The sequence below is a fragment of the Mesoplodon mirus genome (assembly GCF_964341445.2).
Source record: "Mesoplodon mirus genome assembly, chromosome: X".
Taxonomy (NCBI): domain Eukaryota; kingdom Metazoa; phylum Chordata; class Mammalia; order Artiodactyla; family Ziphiidae; genus Mesoplodon; species Mesoplodon mirus.
The window spans coordinates 135932134-135948623 of NC_138981.1; the positions used below are offsets into that span (position 1 = coordinate 135932134).

Sequence of the window (16490 nt, forward strand, 5' to 3'; positions counted from 1 at the left end):
CCCGCCCACTTCCTGGTCCTCCTCCGGGTGCCGCTCCCCGCCGCCGGTCTCGAGCCTCCGAGCGGCCTGGCCTTCTGTGCGCCGCATGGCCTGGCGGCTCCTACTCTGTCTCCTAGCGGCCGGAGCCTGCGGCGAATGCGCGATTGTTCGTAAGTGCGTGTCTACGTACCTGCGTGCCTGCGTACGTGCGTGCGTACGTGTGTACGTGCATGCGTTCACCCCGGAAATAAGGGGCGTCAGCGCTTGCGGGCGCGAGCACCTGTCACCGGTCCCGGTTCCCCGAGGCGGACGACCGTCCTGCCCGGTGGCCGCAGCCGGGCTGTCCCAGCGTGCCCGCGACTCGCCCCGCCCGCAAGGAGCCAGGACCCGCCGCGCCCGCGGACGGTACCTCCGGGCGGGAGCTTCCCGGGCTCTGCGTCGGGGGAGCGCGCGCGGGGCGGCCGAGGCCGCACCTTCCTGTCCCCTCCAACGCCACCGTCCCCGCCCGCCATCCTTCCACGTGTGTGTCCCGCGATGCGCTGGTCCACACGCACCTGCCGCCCGCAGTCCTGCCCCACCCCCACCCCCACCCCGCCCAGCCCACCTCCCTGCCCTGCGGGGCTCAGCTGCTTGTCCGTGGCTCCCCTCCCGGTGGGGCCCACCCAGGAGTCCATTGAGGGTCACGGACTGTGGGGCTCTCCAGATCCTTCCCGCGTGGCACTGTGAGGAGAAGTGTCGTTTTCTCCTGTCGGATGCGGGAGCTGCTGGGCTGTAAGATCACCGTCAGTCCTGTGGGATGGGCTTCTGTGCTGCGGGCTGAGGCATCGTGGGGTTCCCGACCCAGCCGGGCGGACACGGGGCCGTTGCCTTGATGAGCAGAACCGACCCTGAGGGAGCCGGCACGTGTGTTTCTCATCGGTTGGGCCCTCCTGGGTCCTGGTGGTCTCCGGTCCCTGCCGAGGAGAAGACCGTTGTGGTTCCTTGGCCAGCATTGCTGTCTTGTGGCTGATGACTTTTCTCCTTGTCCCTCTGGTCCTCGTGCAGGTGAATACACCCAGACAAGTGGAAGAGTGTTTTCTCCTCTGGCCGCCAAGCAGGCACCCTCTGCGTCGAGAGGTAGGAGGGCACTCAGCCCCCTTCTTCCCGAGGGATTCTCCCCAGGGATTCCGCCCACACGGTTCGGGTCCCATGGTTGTGATCTGGTGGCGCCCGTGAGGAAGGGGCTGGCTGAGAAGCTGAGTGGCGGAAACCGCGGGCAAGCCTGGGATCCAGTCACACACCCCAGTAGGAGCCAGAGAAACGGCCAGGCCCCAGGGACTGGCCAGCCTCCCTCGTAACTAAGCCAAACGCAGTGAGGAGGGCGACCCTTTGTCACCCATCAGGTTGGCAGAGGTTAAGCGGGATGATGATGCTCGGGGGCCCGCCAGTGCGTGAGGGCACGGCAGCCTCGCCCGTGGCTGGCAGAGTGTACATGGGGGAGCCTTTGCAGAAGGCCGTTTGCTGGCGTGTGTCAGCATCTCGGGATGTGTGCCGTGTGACGTGGGCCTCCTCCGACCCGGGGCTTCAGTTAGCGAGTGTGTGGTCATGTTGAGTGTCTAGAGGGGCAGAATGTGCCAAGCAGTCTGTGAGTCCCCATCGGCAGGGGGAAGAGTCAGCAACCTGTGGGACAGCCGACGACGCAGTACAGTGTGGGCGGTGAAAATAGGACAGATGGAGACGTACAGACGTGAAGCAGTGTTCCCGAGGTGCTGTGAGCGGAGAAGTCATCCCCCACCCCCGCGTGGAGAGGCATCCAGGACAGGGCTGACCCTCTGTGATCGCTTGCCCGGGCAGTCGTGTCAGAGTCCCACAGTCTGGGTGGCTTGAACTACAGAGTGTATTGCCTTGCGGTTCTGGAGGCCAGAAGCCCGAGATGTAGGTGCCGCTGATGGTGGCTCTTGTGAGGGCTGCGGAGGGAATCTGTCCCGTCCCACCCCCCTCACTCCCGGGGCTTTGCTGGCTGTCCTGTGTGCCGGTCTGTCTCTAACTGGCCCCGTTTTATGGGGACATCAGTCCTGTTAGAGGAGGGTCGACCCTAATGAACTCATCTGACCTTGATCACCCCTGTGAAGACCTTTGCTTTGTAGGTAGGGTCACGCCCTGAGGTACTTGGGGTTGAGATTCCAGCACGTGAATTTCAGGGGCACGGTGTGACCCCTAACACCCTCCAAAGGCTCTGAGGTAGGAGCACACGTGGAACGTTCCAGGGATGGAAGGAAGGCCTTCATGGCTGCAGGGGATGAATCCAGGGGCGAGGAGAGCAGGCAGCCAGGGGGAGGAGCCAGATCATGTGGGGCCTCATGGGCCCTGGAGAGAAATGTGGCTCCGCCCTGCTCGGGGCAGGAAAGCCCTGGAAGGTCCTGAGCTGGCTGCCTTTGCGGCCTTGTCCCCCGTCCTCACAGCCACGTGGAAGTGGAGGCTCCGTGCGGTGCCGTGACCCGGCTGACATTCAGGCCCGCGGCTCCCCTGCTCCTCTGTCCTCAGCGAGCGGGGACCCTTCCCCCCCACCCCAGGTACAAGGAAAGCAGGCGAGGACGGGGGTGCGTGGAGTCAGGTCCCCTGGAACCATGCGCTGTCTCTCTATCCTTCGGCGCCTCCTCAGCTGCAGAGCGGGGTGACAGTAACCTCCCGGGTTATTTGAGGATTGAAATCTATGATCCCTGGATGGTGCCCGTCCCAGGTCCTGGCGTAGAGACGGAGCGCGCACCAGTGCCAATAGTTCCTGCCGTCACGTATCCTTTCTCGGGCTCCGGGCCGGGGTGGAAGCGGTGGTGCAGGAAGGGGTGGGAGGAGGGTGGCTCCCAAGGCACGGGGAAGAGACACCTGGCAGGACCATGTGAGAGCCAGGGCGTCCCCAGGGCCGAGCCAAGGTTGGTTGCCAAGGATTTGCACTCAGCAGCCCTGGGGTAAGGTGGGGGATCCGCAGAGCATGGGCAGCGGCAGGGCCAGGGAGCTGCGGGGCCGGGGACAGGGGAGAAGCCAGGCCCAGGACTGTCCCTGTCTGTGCCAGGAGAGGGCCAGAGCCCGGCCACTGGGCTGTGAAGCCAAGGGGCCCTCCCTCCGTCCTCTCTGCTGCCCGGGGCCCAGTGCCCTCTGTCGTGGAATTGCCCACACGCCTGTCTCTCGCTGTCCCGGCCTCCCTTGTGAGCTCCCCGTGGACTCCATCTGATGGACGGATCCCCCCGGTCAGCACCCCCTGTCGGCTGACGGCGCGGAGACGGATATGGAAGGGGCTGGCGCCCGGGGGGCCCACGGGGCTGAGGTCAGGCCCACGGGTCACGAGCTCGGAGGCCGGCACGTCAGGCTCCTTGACCATTACGGTTCTGTGTTTCTGCAGCTGCGTGAGGCCCTGGGAGCTCTGGGAGATGAAGTTCGGCTGCCTGTCCTTCCGGCAGCCTTATGCGGGTTTCATCTTAAATGGGGTGAAGACCCTGGAGACGCGGTGGCGGCCCGTGCTGAGCGGCCAGCGGCACCGCACCCTGGCCGTCCACATCGCGCACAGGGACTGGGAGGACGCGGCCTGGAGGGAGCTGCTGGCCGAGAGGCTGGGGATGAGCCCCACGCAGATCCAGGCCTTGCTGCGGGACGGGGAGAAGTTCGGCCGTGGAGTGATAGCCGGCAAGTGGCGACCGCGCCCCGGGGCTGCCCCCCAGGGTCTCACCCGGGGCTTCGGCGCCTCGTTCTCTTTTGAACCGGTCGGTGTGGGGTTAGGGTTAGTTTTCCTGAGGCACCTCACCTTCGGAGGGGCCGGGAAGATCCCTGGGCTGGGGGTCGGCGGGCCCAGGTCCCCTCCCGCCCCTCTGGGCCTCAGTCCCCCTTTGTGCTCTGAGAGGCAGAGGTGGCTCCAGCTCTGCCCGTGGCGCTCGTCTCCGTGTGTGTACGTGTGCACGCGCACGTGTACACGCGTGTGTCTGTGTGCCGTGGCAGAGCCCGCGGGAGGCAGCATGGCAGCCAGAGCTGCGCGTGAGGGGACCTGGGAACTCAGGCTGCCCGCCCGGCTTCACGTGCCTGCCTCACCCCCGCTGCCCGCGGCGTCCTGAGGAAGTCCCCTAAGCCCCCCGGCGGGGGGGAGGTCCCGCATCAACCGCTGGCCCCCAGTGAATCGCTCAGGGACCTGATTGCCCGTAGGCTCCCCGCAGCGGCGGCCGGGGGCCCTCCTGAACTGTACCTGCTGCCTGCAGCGGTCGGGCTGGGGGCTGCCCGGGCCTTGGTGGGGTCATGGAGGACCAGACCTCTCCTTTTCATTGCTCTCCCTCCCTCCCTCGGCCTCGCCCCGCATTCCCTGAACCGAGGTTGGCAGGTGGGAGATGCTCAGCCAGAGGGACCCAGTTCTCGCCGGGTCCCCTCGATGACGTGGTCTTAGTCTCTAGCGGTCGTGACTTTGAATCACCTTGTTCTCCATCTGTGTGTTTCTGTCTTTGTGCACAGGGCTGGTTGACATTGGGGACACTTTGCTGTGCCCAGAAAACTTAGGTCCCAACGAGGTTGCGGAGCTGGAGAATCAAGCCCTGCTGCCCAACCTGCGGCAGAAGTACCTGACTGCGCTTGCCAACCCCCGCTGGCTGCTGCAGCCTGTCCCCGGGAGAGGCGGGAAGGACGTCTTCCAGGTGGACATCCCCGAGCACCTGATCCCCTTTGGGCAGGAGGCCTGACCAGACTGGGCTCTCGAGAGGAAGGTGATGGAGCGACCAGCTCATCGTGCCACCGTCCGCTCACCTTCACGCCCTGGACGTGCACGTCTGGTTCGGTCTGAATAGGCCCTCCCCTGGGGAGCGCTGCCCGCTCCATGCTGTTCACGGAAGCAGACGTGCCCACCTGGTGCGGGGACGGGTTGGGACTCTCCTCGTGCGATGCCGCTCTGGGCTCAGCGATAGAGTCTCGAGGACTTTGACCTTTAGGAAAAGATGGCAGTGCCACTCGTTTTGGCCCTACTGATTCTGGGTGGTTGAGAGAAATGTGTTTTGAGGGTACCGGTTAGCGTTTTCCCCTCTTTGTCCTGGTCAGAACTCCCAGATGTTTGGAGTGCGTCTGGGGAACGAACGATGAGGGAAGGCTGGTGGCGGGCCTCGTGCACGCGGGCGAGGACCGCGGGCCCAGAAACAGGGCGCGGTCTGTCCTTGCAGGTGACCCTGGCCCTGTTGTAAAGTGTCCCTTGGCTCGCGAAGCGTGTGTGTTAGACGTGCTGCCCGGCCACTTCACGTCCGAAGACAGGCTCCTAAATACAGCTCTGACGGCAAAGTGAGAAGGGCTGTCGCTCACTTTGTGGAAATCTCTTACTTCTCTGTGGGGTTTGGGGCCATTTGTCAGCAAGCTTTCTAGGGGTTGTTACCTCTGAAGGTGCTGGGCTTTCCCCCAGGTGTCGGCTGGAAGGGCCCGTCTCTTCTGCGGCAGACGGCAGTGTGCACGCCTGCAATCTGCGGAGCCCTCCTGCTCCTCATCCACCTCAGGGACCTTGTTTGGGGACGTGGCTAAAAGGGCCGCCAGCAGGAGGGAGAAACAGCTGTACAGAGACATCTCCGAGCCATAAGCCGGGTAAACCGTGGGGCTGGCGGGCAGTTCCCTGGCGCCGTCCCTTCCGGCGGTAGCCGGGGGCACAGAAGTGACATTCCAGGGAGTGCCCTCCCCACTCGGACTGCCCCGCTCACTGGGGCGATGGTTTTCCCTGGCTCATCCCGCTCCACCGCTCATAGAGCACATGCTAGAGAACAGGAAAGACTGGGTACCGCTGGGCCTCTGAGCACTTGGGGCTTTCTTCTGGGTGGTGGAATTGTTGTAATGGATTTGTGGGGAGCGTCTGGTAGCAGCCACTGGCTTCTTTCTCTTTGGGGCTGTTGCGCTGGTCCCGGGCTGAGCGGTTGCTCCCGGGTTGCCTTTTCTCTGAATGTTCTCGATGAGCAGAGGCTTGTCTCTCTGAAAGTTGGAGCTGCGGTAGATCTGAAATGAAACGAATCACTTGAGCCATTCTGGGAGAAAATACCCATTCCTCCCCGCCCACCCCCCCTCCCCCGTCCATCATAATGGTCTTATCTGACTATGGAGGAAAGGTCTCTTTAAGTTCCTGGCAGGTTATCCCGCCTTGGAGTGTGCGCTCCCTAGAGCTCCCCGAGGTGAGCCTCGGTCGAGGTGTTACTGTCACTACCTGACATCTCGTGGCCTCTCGAGAGGGTCTGTGGGCACACCTGCAGGTCCTCTCGCAGGGGCTGTGGCTGAAGAAAGTTATTCTCGGAAATGAAACCCGTTCAGCACGTGGCCCATCTGGCCTCCCTGGAAGGGGCTCGAATAACAAGAGAACATGGGCAACGGAAGGGCTTTCTACTTTCCCGTCAGCCTCTTCTTCCCTGGAGAGCGGCCGGTCAGGCGTATTTTGCTGAATCCGTACAGGTTCAGTTGGCGGATGAAAGTCTTCAAGCTGTCTGTGTTGAAAATCCTGTCTGCGCCTCTGCGGTGAAGAGCCTCCCTCTGGAAGAGGTCTTCCTTGATGATCACCATGTCTCCCTCGTCATTCCAGCGCTCAAGAGGTGAAGGTAGAATCCTCCACCATCCTCCAGAGCTTTCTTGGGAAGGAGAGCTCAAGGGTACTCTCGTTGGCCACACCGTTGTTTGGGCCCTGTGGTGGCGGGTTGTCTTGGGAGCCAGGATCTGGGCTCTCGGCTTGGTCACCCTGCTTCTCCGAACTCTCCCTTGAATCCACATTTGGATCCGGGGACGCACGAGAGGGGGACCCACGTTGCTGGCTCTGCGTCAGCCGATGGGCCCAGCGTGGCTGTACACAGCTCATTGCTACTCTGGCTAGCCATGGAGCCAGTCTAGATTGGGAGCATTCTCCATCCGAGACCGTATCACTGAACTCTCAGGGCAGAAATGCCTTTTACCAGAGCGGGGATGCCCAGTAAATAAATACTGTCTGCAAGATTCTAGAATCTCGGTAGTGGGGCAACCAGCCACTTAGGTCGCAGTCTTCTTTATTGGTCACGTGATGTCACAAAGGTGGTCTGGAGAGGGAGCCTTGGCCAAGTGTGGGGGAGGGGATGGGAACGGGGTCCCCGGCGTCTGTCTCTTTTTCTAAAAGTCTCAAAAAGCGTGGTTCAAGTTCCCGGGAAAGACTCCCGTCTGCCGCCAGGTACCTTGTTTCAAGGGGCCAGGCACCTTGTTTCAAGGGGCCAGGCCCCCGATGGGTTGAGAAACGTGATCCTGTCTCCACTGCCATCCCTTGATGCTGGCTTCTGATTTGCTCAAGGGCCAGGCCCTGGCGAGGCGTAGCTTGGCTGCCACTGAGACCACAGGGATCACGTGGGCCACTGGCGACTGTCCCTCCCAGAAGATGGGGCTCCCTAGCGGGCTGGTTGGCCTAGCCTGAGTCGGTGCCCACCCCCCCATCCCCCTTCCAGCTCTGGTCGCTTGCAGCTGTTCCTGCCAGCTGGTCGGTCCCGCTTAGATGGGCCCAAACAAAGAGTCCTGATTTCCTGCCTCCCAGGTCAAGCTGTCCCCGACTAGGGCTGTGCGCGACCTCACATTCAACTCGAATGTTCCCCAAGCACCTCAGACACAGCCCTGCCCACGATGCCGCGTGGGAGGGCATAGCCACGTGCCCTCCGCTGGGCATTGAGTCTCCTTTTGAGCTCTGCCTGCCCCCAGACCTCATCCCTGTGCGGATCACAGAGGCATTGTCTTCAGCGTCCATTTCTTCCCGTAGAAGCCCTTCTCATGGCCCAAGAGCGCTCACTTTTGGAACACCTGCGTGTGTCCTTTTCCCATCGCCTTCCCAGACCGTCGGATTCAGCCTCCCTGGAGGCTGCCTCGAAAGCCCTGTTTCCTTTCCGCAGTGGGGTGGTTTGGCTTCTGCTCCCCCCCGATCCTGGCCTCCCACGTCCACTTTGGGTCTCCGTGGGTACTTGCCCTTTGAAGGACTTGATTTGGGGCTTCAGCATGTAGCCTGTCCCATTGAAAGCAAGCATTTCACTGGTGTGCTCCCAGGCCAGGCCTGCTCTCCTTCCCCACGCCCGCCCCTGCCCCCCCTCCACCTCCACCCCCGGGGCCCTGTCCCACTGTTACCTTGAGGATACATAGAATGATTCTGTTTGCTTTCAGCTTAGACACTTTTGAATGGGCCTACATGACACGGACTCAGTCCCAAGGAAATTTCCTACTTGCCAACCTAGACGTGACCGGAGGAAGCCCCCGTCCACGTGCATTTGGAAATAGATGAGGGTCTGGGTGTCGGACGCGCTGAAACCCGAATGAGAGTCGTCCGTCTTCACCGTAGGTGGGAGGATAGGTTGGTGGGTTTGGTGATGCGCGTTCTCTGGCCGTTGTGGGCGACTTTGTCCTTCATAGTCACTGTGTAGGGGACAGAGTGGCACCTTGGAAAGGCCCGTCTGCGAGGATCCTAGGTCCCTGTCCCAGCTCTGCCACTAAGCAGGGTCATCTGTCCTCTGTGGGCGCCACTGCCCTATTTCTGAAAGGGGAGAGCTAAGAGGGTGTGGAAGAGGATCTCCCGAGGTGCCTTTCAGCCTAAGGACTGGCATCCTGGATGGAGCTCCCAGGCCTAGATTCGGGCCTGCTCCCTGGTCTTTATGCTTCTAAACTGGTTTACAAAGCATTCTTCAGGTCACGTCCTCCTGTAGGGACATGACCTCGGAGGCTGCGAATTTTGGTGGAGGCCGTCGGTGGCTCCTCAGAAGGGGCCCGAAGGCTGGGGCCTCCTTGGGCGAGCCTGCCTGCGTGGCCTTGCCTGCTGCCCCCCTCCTCGGGCCCTCCCTCGCCCCCTGCGTCCCGTAGGAGCTGCCTCCTTCCTGGTCCCCCTCCCTCCCAGGTGCCAGCCAGGCCCCGGCAGTGGGTTTGTGTGGCACCGTGGGGTCTTTCTCAGCCAGGTCTCGGGACCTTTCACTTGGGCAGGCACAAGCCCTGGTGACGTCCAAGGCCTGCCTTTCCCAGCCTCGCCCTCCAGCCCCTGCCCTTGGCTTCTGAACCCTGATGCCCCCAGCCCAGAGGCCCTCCAGCCGCTCCCCTCCCTCGCTGCCGCCAGGGTCTCGGGGTGTCTGCCAGCGTTAACTTCCCTCCAGTATCTGAGGAGGCTCCTGGAGGGGCCTTATCCCAGTAGGCACTGGGGCCTTACAGTCAGTCCCAGGCAGTCTCATTCCCTCCCTCCCCGTGGCTCAGCCATGAGCAGCTCAGCAGGCCGGGTTCCCGTTGGACAGGAGGGCCCCAGGGCGGGAGCAGGGACAGGGCGCCGTCACACGGGAAGGTGCCGGGACTGGACAGAAATGCCGGCACCTGGCAGTGTCAGATCTCAACAAACCACAGACAAGCCCCACACTGTCTCTGCTTCTCCTTGGCACCTTCCTTTCTTGGGCCTGCTTTTTGTCAACTGAAAGACACCGTGTAACACTGAGAAGAGCAATGAATCGCCAGTCAGAAGGTCAGCCACGGGCTGGGGTGGGTGGGAACAGCATGGGCTCGAGAGGAATTCAGACCAGGGCTCTGGTCCCCACCCCGTCACTTACCAGCACGTGATCCTGGGAAGATTCTCAAGCCCCGTGGCCTCGGGTTCTTCACCTGTGAAGCGAATGGGTGTGATGAGCCCTGTCTTGGGCTGCAGGGATGTGTGTGAGCTACGTAAAGCAGCTCACAGGGCCTGGCGTCTGTTGGAACTTTGATGATGGGCAGTTATTTCTCGTGTTGTTTGGCCTCAGACCCTTCCCCTCTCTCCTCTGGCATTTGGTTGGGAGGTTTCTTGTCCCGGTCATGTCAGAGAATATGCAGCTCAATAGGATGTGGAAAAGCTAATTAGCCAAACAAGATGTTTCGTGAATAAAACTAAGTAAATTTTCCCAGTTAGAGGATGTGTTAAATTCGGGTGGGGAGGAGTGTTCCCAGTGGGATACAACACGAAGCTCCAGGAAGTAGAATCAAGGAACAAGGCTTTGCATCCCTCCCAGATGCTCTTCCATCCAAACCGTTCCTTTGCTTCATTTCAGCCCCACCAGACATCGAGTCCTTGATTACAATTGCCAAATTACAGTCACCATAATGATTAAAGCTAATTAACACCTTGGGTTCTGGTCCCCCCCAGAAGAGGGAAAAGAGGGCCTGTCCACGGACTTCTGGGCATCACGTCAAGGGAGTGTGACCGCATTTCTCCAGAGGTTGCATATATAACACCTACTTCTTCACTGTGGTCAACAGCAATGCGACAAGAGCCAGGAACCCTTCCTTCCTGCCCGAGTATGAGATTTCTCTCGGGTTTATCCGTGATCCAGAAGAACACCTCACAGCAATGTCGCATTTCAGACTTTCCCCCTAAACCCAAGTCACACCGCCTGCAGGTCTGGCTGCTGCCACCACCCAGCTTCATCACCATCACCTCCCACAGAAGGAAGCCCCACTTCCCAAAGCCCCAAACTGCCCTGGCTTGGGGCACTTACCCTCCAGGGCCCGCTCCTGGAGCCTCACCGCCTCGTCCCGTGTTGACTTGTTCTGTGGGACTTAGGGGACGTCTCACCACGTTCCTCATGTGACTGCAGCTCCCAGACCATCACTCTTCGTGCGGTGTGTCCTGCTTTTCCTAGCGTTCCCGCTACTAACACAGGGCCTTGCAGAGAGCAGAGGCTCCGTCGAGGTCTGCCAAATAAATAAGCCGGAAAACGGGGGGCTTACTTGTTAAAATCAATTTTTTCATACTTTTCGTAAATCACCGTGCAAATCCAACTAAGCAGAGATAGCTTAGTTTTACAGAATGACAGACAAGAAGGATAAGAAGCAAAAACTCAGTGCGATTACTTTTATTTTTCTAATTCTTCCCCCATCTATATTACTGCTAAGTACTTTCACATTTCCAGAGCAGTTCTGATTCCAATTCTATGTTATCTGCTTCAGGGTCACAAAACGAAATGGGAGATTTCCCAGTCTCTTTTACAAAACAGCAAAACCCTTGTTCTTAAACTGGGTAATTATAAACACATTCTAATCAATGTCATTCACAAAGTTAGACACTGAAGCTTGTTTAGTCTTCCATTAAAAGGAATAACGTTTGAAAAACTCCTAAAGAAAACACGGGTGATATTCCATGTCATCAGACACAACAGGAACCCAAAGATGCTGCACACCGGGTTCCCCCCACTCGCAGGGGCCCTCACTACTTGGAAACTCGACCGCTCCCTCTTCAAACTCAGAGTGAAGGACCAACCTCACTTCCTACCAGTGAATTGGGCCTGGAAGGAGCCTGGCTGCTGCTCTGGCTCAGGGTCCCTGTTCCTCATCGCTCACACCCTCTGCACACAGGGATGGGAAGGACCTGGGATCGGATCCAAGCTACTGACCCGGAGCTGATGCCCCAGGACCTGACACTTGCTGGTCTCCGCGTAGGCCCGGGGACCCCAGAGGAACTCGTAGCAGGCGGGGTCGCTGTGGGGCACCTGCCGGTACTCCACGTAGCCCTCCTGCACCCACACTTTGGTGAGGAGCTCCCTGGGCTCCCCATAGATGTAGTGCTCCCTCCCGGCACACACCCCAATCTTGCTAAGTGCTCCCCAGACCTCCTCCCCAGGGGCAACAAAGTCGTCCTCCAGGAGGATCAGGCCCAGGGGCAGCACCAGGAGGCTGGTCTTGTGCACGCTCGGCCTGTCACTCAGCATCCCATCGTAGGTGAGGCCCAGGAGCTGGGATTCTAGCCATAGCACACCTGAGACCGGCCCCTTATACCTGTTCCTAAGCCTCTCTGAGACCCGGATACGTAAGTCAGCACTCGCTGCCAAGTGCTCAGCCCGCCTCAGGGCCTCCCAGGGCTGAAGGCAGGGAAGGGTATAAGGGTCAGGGTCTCACAGAGACTGCGGAGCAAGTGTAAGGGGCGGGGTCTCAGAGAGGCTGGGGAGGGGGTATAAGGGGCGGGGTCTCAGGCGGGCACAGGAGAGAATCCCAGGTCCTGCGTGGAGTCAAGGTGAGGGCCCTGAGGGAGGACTGAGGGCAGCCTGGACCCCAGAACAGAGCTGGCCCTGGGAGGCCATAGGGTGGGATGAGCACAGCAGCACATCCTGACATCCGGGCCTCTGAGAAGCTGGGGAACTGGGATAAGGGGCAGGGTCTCATGAGGGCAGAGGGTAAAATGTCAGGTCCCTGGTGGACTAAGGTTAGAGCCCTTAGGCAGGACTGAGGGGACCCTGAGAGAGGACAAAAAGGACCCACCAGATCCCCGCCCTGGCAGGTGGCCGTGGGAGGCCCCAGGGCGAGATGAGCACAGTAGGCCTGTCCTGACGTCCTGACGTCCGGGTCTCTGAGAGACTGGCGCCCTGGTAGAAGGAGCAGGGACTCACAGTGGCAGACGGGACAATCCCAGGTCCTGCCCAGACTCCAGCCTGCACGTGAGGAAGCAAGGATTGAGGACGTTAGACCCCAACACAGGGAGGGATCCTTTGCCCTTCCACGGGGGCCTTGGAGGCGCCAGAGCACGGTCAGCAGATGAGATGTTTCCTGACTTCTGGCTCAGGGTCCTCGGGAGGTCAGGTGTTTGGTGTGAGGGGTGAGGCTTCAGGTCCGCAGAGGGTGGACTCCCAGGACCCGAGGGCAGACTGAGCAGACCCCCAGCCCTGGTACAGGGGCCTCCACAGAAACCTGCCCCTGTGGCCAGTGCTGGGAGGCCAGGCAGGATGTGAGGAGGAGGTGAGGACCCAGAATGTCCCCATCCTAGGACCCTCGGGAGGCCCTGGACAGGTGCGGCCACATGTGGGGCCCCCTCACTGCTTTCTGTTCAGACTCGGGGTCTTGTTCTGAGTTTCCCCTCAGGCCCACAAAGGGGAGAGTCCAGGCCCTTAAGGGGAACGGTGAGCACTACGAGCCAGCCCCGAGGAGACCACCCACCCCAGAACTCAGAACTGGGGGGATCTCACAGAGTCCGGCCCATCCCTCCTACCAGCACCGAGGGGCCCAGGTCTGTGCCACAGTCTACACAAGAGGTGCCCCCTCCATTCCTCTTACAGGGGCTCCAGGAACCGGGAGGCGAAGGCCCAAGTCTGAGGACCGTGTCCTCAGGCCACAGAGCAGAGGAGGCGCAGGCAGTGCCAGGAGTCAAGGGGAGGTGCGTGCCCTGAGTGTGTACCCAGGGGCTCCCCCTCCCAGAACAGAGTGGACCCCACAACACCCGAGTCACCCCACCATCCTGTTCAGCCCCAGAACCTGGGGCCGTGCTGGCTTCACCCTGAGGAGCCCCCTCACTTCCTTCTTCAGGTTGGCAGGGGACAGGCCGCCCAGGAGGAGCGCCCCTGTGAGGCCCGAGGGCACCCCTGAAGACGAGACCTGTAAGTGACTTTTGTCAGAGCTGCCCAGGGTGCCTTTCTCTGCCGAGGCCGCTCACACGCCCTCTCTCCCCCAGGTCCGTGGTCCCTACCTGTCACCCCTGCCCACACTCCCGTCGGCGGCCCGACCCCAGTCATCATGCCCCTGGTCGAGATGAGTGAGCTCCGCCAGCCGGAGGCAGACTTTCAGACCCCGGTCCCGGCCCAGGGCCTGGTGGAGGCACAGCTGTTGTGGGCTGAGGGGGAGGAGGCCGTATCCCCCTCGTCCTCCTCTTCTTACTCTGACCTGTTCCTGGGCACCTTGGAGGAGGTGGCTGATGCTGGAGAACCCAGTCCCCCCCAGAGCCCCTCCCCCACTGCCATGGCCACCCCTCCATGGAGCCAATCTGAAGATGACGGCCTCAGCCCCCAAGATGAGGAATGGCCGAGCACCTGGCATGACCAGGAAGATGTGCTCCAACATGCTCTATGTCAGAAGGTGGATGAACTGGTGGAGTTCCTGCTGTTCAAGCATCACACCAAGGAGTTGACCACAAAGGCAGAAATGCTGACCATCCTCAAAGATTACCAGGACCATTTCCCCATGGTCTTCAGGCGAGCCTCTGAGGGCATGCGGCTGGTCCTTGGCCTCGATGTGAAGGAAGTGGACCCCAGCAATCACTCCTATGTCCTCGTCCCCACCCTGGGCCTCACCTACGATGGGATGCTGAGTGACAGGCCGAGCATGCCCAAGACCGGCCTCCTGGTGCTGCTCCTGGGCCTGATCCTCCTGGAGGCCGACTCTGTTGCCCCTGAGGAGGTGGTCTGGAGAGCACTTAGCAAGATAGATGTGTGTGCCGGGAGGGAGCACTACATCTATGGGGAGCCCAGGGAGCTCCTCACCAAAGTGTGGGTGCAGGAGGGCTACGTGGAGTACCGGCAGGTGCCCCACAGCGACCCCGCCTGCTACGAGTTCCTCTGGGGTCCCCGGGCCTACGCGGAGACCAGCAAGTGTCAGGTCCTGGAGCATCTGCACAGGGTCAGTGAATGGGATCCCAGGTCCTTCCCATCCCTGTCTGCAGAGGGTGTGAGCGACGAGGAACAGGGACCCTGAGCCAGAGCAGCAGCCAGGCTCCTTCCAGGCCCACGTCCAGCAGCTTCTCCCGTGGGGCAGGAAGGGAGGCTGATCCTTCACTCTGAGTTTGAAGGGGGAGTGGTCAGCCTTCTAAGCAGTGAGGGCCCGGGCAAGTTGGGGCAACCCGGTGTAGCATCTTTGTTTTCCTGTTTTCTAAGATGACATGGAAATTCATCTGTTTCCTTTAGTGCTTTTTCAAATGTTGTTCTTTTTCATAGAAGATGTTTTAAATGCCAATACTTTGTAATTTTTATACAATTTTTAAAGGTTACATTCAATTTACAGTTGTTACCAAATATTGGCTCTATTCCCCGTGTTGTACAATACATCCTTGTAGCCCGTCTTACACCCCAAAGTTTGTGCCTCCCACTCCTCCATCCCTGTAGTGCCCCTCCCTCATCCCTACTGATAAGCACTAGTTTGTTCTCTGTATCTTTGAGTCTGCTTCTTTTTTGATATATTCACTAGTTTGTTGTATCTTTTAGATTCCACATGAGTGATACCGTGCATTATTTGCCGTTCCCTGTCTGACTTACTTCACTTAGCATATTGCCCTCCAAGTCCATCCATGTTGCTGCAAAAGGCAAAAGTTTGTTCCATTTTTATGGCTGAGTAGTAGTCCATTGTACATATATAGTACCTGTTCTTTATCCATTCATTTGTCGATGGACACTTAGGTAGCTTCCATATCTTTGCAATTGTAAATAATGCTTCTATGAGCATTGGGGTGCATGGATCTTTTCGAATTAGTGGGGTTTTGAGGGGATATATACCCAGGAGTGGAATTGCAGGATCCTATGGTAGTTCTGTTTTTAGTTTTTTGAGAAACCTCTATGCTGTTTTCCCCAGTGGCTGCAGCAATCTACATTCTCCCAACAGCGTACAAGGGTTCCCTTTTCTCCACATCCTTACCTACATTTGTTATTTGTGTTCTTTTTCATGATAGCCATTCTGACTAGGTGTGAGGTGATATCTCTTTGTGGATTTGACTTGCAGTTGCCTGATGATTAGTGATGTGGAGGATCATTTCGTGTGCCTGTTGGCCATCTGCATTTTCTCCTTGAAAAAATGTCTATTCAGTTCTTCTGCCCATGTTTGTAATTGGGTTGTTTGTTTCCTTGACGTTGAGTTGTATGAGCTGTTTATATATATTGGATATTAATCCTTTGTCAGTCACTTCAGCTGCAAATCTTTTCTCCCATTCAATAGGTTGTCTTTTAGTTTTGTCAGTGGTTTCCTTTGTTGTGCAAAAAAGCTTTTAAGTTTAGTTAGGTCCCATTTGTTTATTTTTCCTTTTACTTCTTTTCCTTAGGAGATAGATCCCAAAAAATATTGCTGTGATTTATGTCAAAGAGTGTTCTGCCTGTGTTTCCCTCTAGGAGTTTTATAGTATCCGGTCTTACATTTAGGCCTTTACCCTATTTTGCATTTATTTTTGTTTATGCTGTTGGACAGTGGTCTAATTTCATTCTTTTACATGTAGCTGTTCAGTTCTCTCAGCACCACTTATTGAAGAGACTGTCTTTTCTCCAGTGTATACTGTATTCCTGCCTAGTTTGTCGTAGATTAATTGACCATAGGTGTGTGGGTTTATTTCTTTGCTTTCTATCCTGTTCCATTGATCTATTTGTCTGTCTTTGTGCCAGTCCCGTACTGCTTTGATTACTGTAGCTTTATACTGTAGTGTGAAACCAGGGAGTATGATTCCTCCAGCTCTGTTGTTCTTTCTCAAGATTGTTTTGGCTCTTCAGGGTCTTTTGTGTTTCCATAGAAAATTTAAAATTATTTGTTCAAGTTCTGTGTAAAATGCCAAGAGTATTTTCATAGGAATTGCATTGATTGCAGTTCTGTAGGTTGACTCGAGTAGTTTGGTCATTTTAACACTACTGATGCTTCCAATTCAAGAATGCAGTGTTACCTTTCCATCTGTTTGTGTTGTCTTCAGTTTCTTTCATCACTGTTATACTTTTCAGTGTACAGGTCTTTTGCCTCCTTAGGTAGGGTTATTCCTAGGTATTCTATCATTGTGATGCAATGGTAAATGAGATAGTTTCCTTAATTTCTCTTTCTGA

General features: G+C 58.2%; 3 protein-coding genes across 6 annotated transcripts; 2 read left to right on the top strand and 1 right to left on the bottom strand.

Annotated features, from left to right (window-relative positions):
• Positions 1 to 9: 9 nt before the first annotated feature.
• On the top strand, positions 10 to 5263 carry LOC309796898 (protein EOLA1-like). 4 transcript variants are annotated; one of them, XM_082610303.1, is made up of 4 exons: positions 10 to 149; positions 1024 to 1095; positions 3356 to 3636; positions 4447 to 5263. In XM_082610303.1, exons 3-4 carry the CDS (start codon positions 3384 to 3386, stop codon positions 4668 to 4670), a joined length of 477 nt encoding a protein of 158 aa, XP_082466429.1. In that variant the 5' UTR covers positions 10 to 149; positions 1024 to 1095; positions 3356 to 3383; the 3' UTR covers positions 4671 to 5263. The 4 variants fall into 4 exon arrangements, with proteins under 4 accessions (XP_082466429.1, XP_082466430.1, XP_082466431.1 ...); XM_082610304.1 differs by lacking the exon at positions 10 to 149 and adding an exon at positions 209 to 384; XM_082610305.1 differs by lacking the exons at positions 10 to 149; positions 1024 to 1095 and adding an exon at positions 398 to 1023.
• Positions 5264 to 5343: 80 nt separating this feature from the next.
• Positions 5344 to 7013, bottom strand: HSFX3 (heat shock transcription factor family, X-linked member 3; the record flags this gene model as incomplete). Its single annotated transcript, XM_082609349.1, is given in 4 exon segments — positions 5344 to 5685; positions 5689 to 5962; positions 6335 to 6531; positions 6533 to 7013. Coding segments are annotated over 4 exon segments (1077 nt in total). The 5' UTR covers positions 6797 to 7013.
• Positions 7014 to 13443: 6430 nt separating this feature from the next.
• Positions 13444 to 14450, top strand: LOC309796316 (melanoma-associated antigen 8-like; the record flags this gene model as incomplete). Its single annotated transcript, XM_082609350.1, has 1 exon — positions 13444 to 14450. The coding sequence occupies one exon, from the start codon at positions 13444 to 13446 to the stop codon at positions 14395 to 14397; it is 954 nt and encodes a 317-aa protein (XP_082465476.1). The 3' UTR covers positions 14398 to 14450.
• Positions 14451 to 16490: the final 2040 nt, after the last annotated feature.